The 6,259-nt window shown below is 32.2% G+C and overlaps 1 protein-coding gene and 1 non-coding gene across 2 annotated transcripts in view; one reads left to right on the plus strand and one right to left on the minus strand.

Moving 5' to 3' along the window:
- Window positions 1-1,784: 1,784 nt before the first annotated feature.
- Window positions 1,785-6,259, minus strand: part of LOC110993699 (cardioactive peptide) — a 16,807-nt gene continuing 12,332 nt past the window's right edge. Inside the window, exons 2-5 of the mRNA XM_022260050.2 lie at window positions 4,568-4,679; window positions 4,423-4,501; window positions 2,947-3,014; window positions 1,785-2,603 (exon numbers count right to left, since the gene is read on the minus strand). Coding sequence (XP_022115742.1) covers window positions 2,463-2,603; window positions 2,947-3,014; window positions 4,423-4,501; window positions 4,568-4,639 — 360 coding nt within the window. The 5' untranslated portion in view covers window positions 4,640-4,679 and the 3' untranslated portion in view covers window positions 1,785-2,462. The remainder of the gene's footprint in view (window positions 2,604-2,946; window positions 3,015-4,422; window positions 4,502-4,567; window positions 4,680-6,259) is intronic.
- LOC123690397 lies at window positions 5,660-5,778 on the plus strand. The gene has a single exon (XR_006751060.1). It is a non-coding gene; the product is annotated as a 5S ribosomal RNA (ribosomal RNA).

Below are 6,259 nucleotides of genomic sequence, written 5' to 3' on the forward strand. Positions count from 1 at the left end.
TTATATTATATTAAGCAATATATTTAGATAATTTGTGAATGAAATAAATTAAATTTTAGGGAATTGGTTGTCTTCTTTTTATTAAGTTATCCGTTATCCTCCTTCACCGATTAGGAACAAAATATTATTTATTTATATTTATTCAGAGCACAATACAAAAATAGATAAATATATACATAACAATATGGGCCAATTATAAATCTTCACAAATAGTTCATTTTTTATATATACATATATATATACTAGCGGATCCGACAGACGTTGTCCTGTCTACACGTCTTTAATTTCAAAATTTCAATTTTTAATAAGCCATTTTGATGAAAATTATTATTGAAATGTTACGACAATATCTAACGATCCAGCACATGGTCACACACGATATAACACAATGATAACAAAACTTTTTTTCAATTTCGGGACAGACTAAAATTAAAATTCGAATATTATTTAAAATTTGACACTGCGATGGTAGCGCCGTCTGTCGGATCCAATGTAAAACATTCCAAAATCAACAACAACTAATAAATTGAAAATTAATTAAAAAAACATTGTCCAGCGGACAAAATTGTGAATCTAAACCATTCCCAGATCCCCTTGAACACACACAAAAAATTTCGTCTAAATCGGTCCAGTCGTTTAGGAGGAGTTCAGTCACATACACACGCACACAAGAAATATATATATATTATGATAACAAGAAGGTACCTAAACATTTCAAAAAATTTTAGTGTTAAACAAAACAATAAAAAGAAAAACAGAATTTATTTGTTCACAATGAAAATGAAGTCAATACATTTAATTCATCCTGGTTAAAATAATTATGTACCAGAGCTCTCCTTGCTGCCTCCACACTCCAAGCGAACATATCAATGTCCACCGTTGAGTTATTAAATTTGTTTGCTGCCCTAACCATAAAGTTCCTCCCTCTATAATTTGTGTTTACTCTCGGCACGTGCAATATGTTCATAATTCTAAGTGTTTTGTTATATGTTCGAAGGCTTATTTTTCTTACTAGCTCAGTACAATCAAGTTGCTTCTAACATATGAACAATATAAAATTTTCAATGTCTTTACTTGGGTAAAACTAGATGATGTTCTTAAAATAAAGCCAAGCATTTTGGTTGCTTTCCGTATAATACTATCTACATGTAAATCAAATATTAGCTTATTATCATGCAGAACTCCGAGATCCCTAATAACATCGACAGCCTCTAATGCAGAATTTTTAAGTTTGTATGTTGTACTGATTTCATTACTTTTCCTAGTAAATGTCACACAAAAGCATTTCGAGACATTCAAGCCCAGCTTGTTACGAAAACAGTATTCCTCAAATCGATTTAAATCTTCCTGGAGGTGTAATGCATCCTACGTGTTTGTTATTAACTTCATAATTTTCATGTCGTCCGCATATAGTAATATTTTAGAATATTTAAAACATGATAGTACACAAATAAATATAATAATTATCTAAGCATATATATCTTATATACAATATCTTCACGACCTGTTTTGAGGGCCGTTCTTTTATTTCGTAGGCACTATAGAGCTTTGCTTACTTTTGCTGACAAAATAGGAGGGAAGGGGGGGGGGGGGGGTAGTTGCAGTAAATCTGCTTGCGTAATACTTGAACGACCCCCTGTAACGAACTTCAAAATATTCTTCTTGTATAAGAGTAGTTTAATTAGAAAATCGTGGTGATTATAATGTATTACGTCAAGTACGGCAGTACGACATTAGGAGTGTCTAGTTCTGTACATAATGTTGTGGAATTAAAAAAAAATCAGTTACAATGAAGACTTTATTTCTCTCCGATTTGAACAATATTAATATTACTTACAACTACGAGAGTAAATAGTACGAGTTTTATTAATTAAGACAACCTAATTTTCGAAAAATTGCTTTCAGTACAGATTATGAACGAAATTATTTGCTCACATCGTGATTCACAAATAATAAATTATGTCGGAATGCAAGATTTCTTTAATATATACAATGTCACCTCCTAGTTTAAGTACAAGAATAAAAGGTTATTTTTCTTTGCCGCCGTTTGGCGCGAAAATAACACAAAAACGCTACGGACGCACAATCTGTTATGTACCGATGGAGTCAGCCATTTTGTTTTTGTTGACACAGACATTCGAATTGAAGATACATAATAATGGTTATACTTATAGAAATAATTTGTGTCATGTAATCTTTATTGGCACATTTCATTAAATTAATTTTTATACGTGAAATCAAAAAAATAAAAAAAATTTACTTATATTAGTCTCAACTGGAAAACAATATTAAATGTATTTCATTGTCACGGTTATTATTTCATTGGCAACCAATTTGTTTATATTAATAATATTTAAGTCGTGCCAACAAAGGGTTGTCAAATAAATAATGTATTGACAAATAAATCGACAAAAGAAGAAAAAGACATAAATGAGTTAGTCTGTGCCACTGACGTTGGACATTTAAAATAAGCCTTCCTTTTGGTTCCGTCTGGCAATTTGCGCGCTCGCTTCTTGTACCGCTTCCCAAAGTTTTGCTTCAGATAAAATTTGGCGGGAAAGATCTTCTAAGGAGTTATCTGTGTCGTAACTGTCTTCTTCAAACTGTAGATAAATTAAACATGATTTAGTAAAAATATAGTATAATATGGTGTTAGACGATTACTGATTGTTTTTTTTTTTAACTTCTGTATGGTTTTCTGATCACTCTTTTTTATTCCAATTGATTGCTTCCTATTTGATTAAGGGGAACACGGACAGGAAACTCATCTGATCTTAAGTTATTCTGCCGCCCATGGACACTCAATGTCAGAGGGCTCGCGAGTACGTTGCCGGCCTTTTTTTAAAGAACAGTGCAAACGGACAGGAGTTCATCTAATGTTAAGTGATACTGCTACCCTTGGATACTAGCAATGCTAAGAACATCTCTCGAAACAAGAATATTGACCTGTCTGGATCGCATCATGCCTTGGAGAGGCATGCCGGGAGGGTTCATTGACCTTTTTCGACCGCATCCTGAAAATAAATATTGTTACCAATCTAATGACGCAAATTACATTAAAATTTACACACTAAAGCCCGAACCCAATAATGAATCAACAATCTCAGATCGGTTTCAATCAGACAGTAACAGTCGATCGATCTCCTATCTGCATCCCAATAACCAAGGCAATCACTTTTTGGTGACGGATAGAATGAAATCTCTTCGCTCTTTACTTTACTACTTCTTATTTGTCAATATCAACCAAATAAAGTAAACAAAACCGTTCAAATAATATTAAAATATATATGTCTATGTTTAAAACATATCAAATAGCATTTTAATAATTTCAAAAACCTGGTATAAGTTAAAATCTTAAGATAGGATATTGGCACAGTAGAACTGTCATTATCATACAAAGGTCAATCCATATTCACCAATCCGACTTACCATGGAAAGCTTGTATCGACAGGTGGCTATTACAATCCGTCGATTGGTTATTGGCACACATTTATCTATAATAAGATTTGGATTTCAAAAATGGATTGAGATAGGTTTTTGGATTTAGGCATAAATGATTACGTTAATAGCCGCAACAATTAAGTTGGTCATAGCTATTATTATAATATAGGGTATTTGGTTTTCTACTTAGTTAAGGTAGGTCTTAGGTAGCCTGGAGTCACTTGTCTTGATTTGGGTCCTGGTCAGCTAAAAAATGATTTCAAGTCGTGCAAAATAAAGGATAGAATAGAAACAGCTAAGTTTCGTTTGCAGATCCAGGTGATAACTTTTATAGATCGTGTGAACCATGTTAAATATTTTACAGTTGTAAACTAAGTCCGAACTAATTAATATGTATACTACTTTGTAAACCGAACTTAACACACCTGTCACCTGTCACCTGGCAGGGGCGCATCCGGATAAAGAGCCTAGAGAGGTCAGAACTCCTCATCAGTCTCTGTATACGCGGGATATACGCGTGTGAAAATGACATGATAACATAAGATGGCGCCCGACCAGATCCATGAACACCACAATATAGGACACAACTCCCAAGGACTGTTTGCATTGAAGTAGTCGCCAATCCACAAATATACAATGTTTATACATTAATTTACACAGCAAGTTTCTAAACGTCGTCGAAAAGTCTCCATGAAGTTGCTAAAAATGTTCTCCGAATGTTTCATCAAAGTTTTTGTTAATCTGGTAAACTTAAGAGACGTGTAATTGTGATATTTATTTCTAGTAGACAATGTACTGGAATGGATAAGGATTGCAATTTTGTATGTTAATATGTATTATTTTGTAAAGACAAATCCATCCAAGAGACGTAGGCTGTATTGAATATTTTAAGATTCTTATTTATTATTCACCTAGAAATATCCCAACAAGTCAAGAAACTACAATTTAAATTTACTATATGTAATTAAAATTAAACATTACCTGTGAAAGCATTGCAGAACGGTCTCTTCTTCGGCGCTATTATTTCATCCGTGATTCGTGGATCGAAATTATTTGGAATCTGAAAAATGTATCAGTGTACTAACTGTGTTAATTTAACAGTAAGTCAATTGGTTAAAATACTCACCGTTGCCGAATAGCAGGTGGTGATAAGCAAAAGTCCAAGTAAAACAATCGAGACGCGCAGTGACGCACCCATGGCGGGAAAATTTGATAGATCGAGTGACAAAATGGCGGATCTGAGAAAAAATAATAATTAAATAGTTTTATCGATATGTACAAAACGCAAAATTGCGTTCTAGTGTTTTTAATAATATAATAAATAAATTTTGCTGCAACTGTTACAACAGTTATTAGCTTAAATATTATAGTATAACTATAAAACCTAATTTATAAAATTCTCGTGTTCTCACAATCTTCGTTCCCATACACCTCCGAAACGGCTCGACCGATTCTTATGATTTTTTTAAGGATTTTAGAGGGGTGTAGTAGCCGATTTTAAATATGCTTAAAATCGGTTATTACACCCCACTAAGTGATAAGTGTAACCCCCTAAACTTTTATTTTTTATTTTTTAGGCAAATATTTTGTTGTAGATACAACTATTATTACACCCTCTATACGATTAACCCCTATTTTTTATTTGTTAGTTAAGAATTTATAACTTGAACTCTGAGGTATATAGAGAAAAATCACAAAAAACCTAAAAAGTTTACATTTCGGAAAACCGAACAGTCTTTGGGGTAGAATAGCAAAATGTTCGCGGAGAAGCAGCTAGCCGCTTATAAAATATGACTTGAAACTGTGAAACTATTAACCAAATAAAAATACATTTTAAGAATATTTGACTAAATAGATATAAATTATTAATTATTTATATTAATTATTAATTAAATTAATTATTCAGTAGTAATTAATAGAACACTATTTTAGATAAAAATCGTCTAGTGACATTTACCTACTATCCAAACAAGCGAGTCTATAGTTATACCTTTAAATGCCGAAAAATTGTCCCTGCACATATTTCACAGAAACCTAACTTCAAACTAAATTCGATTTAACTGAATGAATAAGAATACCAGTGTAATAAAACGTTAAACGTAAATTAATCAATAAAGCCTCTAATAAATAAATTATTGGAATGATTTGCGAATGAAAAAAAATTGTAACGACACATTTTGCTATAGTCTTTTTATTTTATATTTTCAATGGCGCAATCGCCAACGTCCATACCACGTTGAATACACCGGTTCTCGTCCGATCACCGAAGTTAAATAACGTCGGGCGAGGTCAGTACTTGGATGGGTGACCGCCTGGGAACACCTTGTGATGTTGGCTTTTTTCTCATAGGGATGAGAAATGAAATTTATTTTTGGAATCACTAAACTAAATTAGTCTTGTTTTTGTTTCGAGAAATCAAACGTACAGAATCCCTTTACAATAATTGTGCGTAGTTTCCTTGTAAAATACAGTAACATCATCAACCTTTAAAAAATTATCATTAAAATAAATAAAAAATAATGTTTCAAGAAAATGTCAGGATATTCCAGCTTAGTGAACTAATATGAAATATCACAACGAGAACAGCTTACAGAAAGAGATGAACCAGATGAGACTGAATTAAAACATCTGAACCACGAAATATGAAATATACATATTAATTATGCTACTTATTTTACTTATTTATATTATTTCACTATTTAATCCCTCCTTCTTCCTCTTTTAAATTCCTGGTCTCTTAAAACTATAATAGACGAAGAAATATAATATTGGTGTCGAGAAAATCTATGATCCTGATATGATATCAATTATAATATTA

Source organism: Pieris rapae, chromosome 24 (assembly GCF_905147795.1).
Source record: "Pieris rapae chromosome 24, ilPieRapa1.1, whole genome shotgun sequence".
In the NCBI taxonomy this organism is placed as follows: domain Eukaryota; kingdom Metazoa; phylum Arthropoda; class Insecta; order Lepidoptera; family Pieridae; genus Pieris; species Pieris rapae.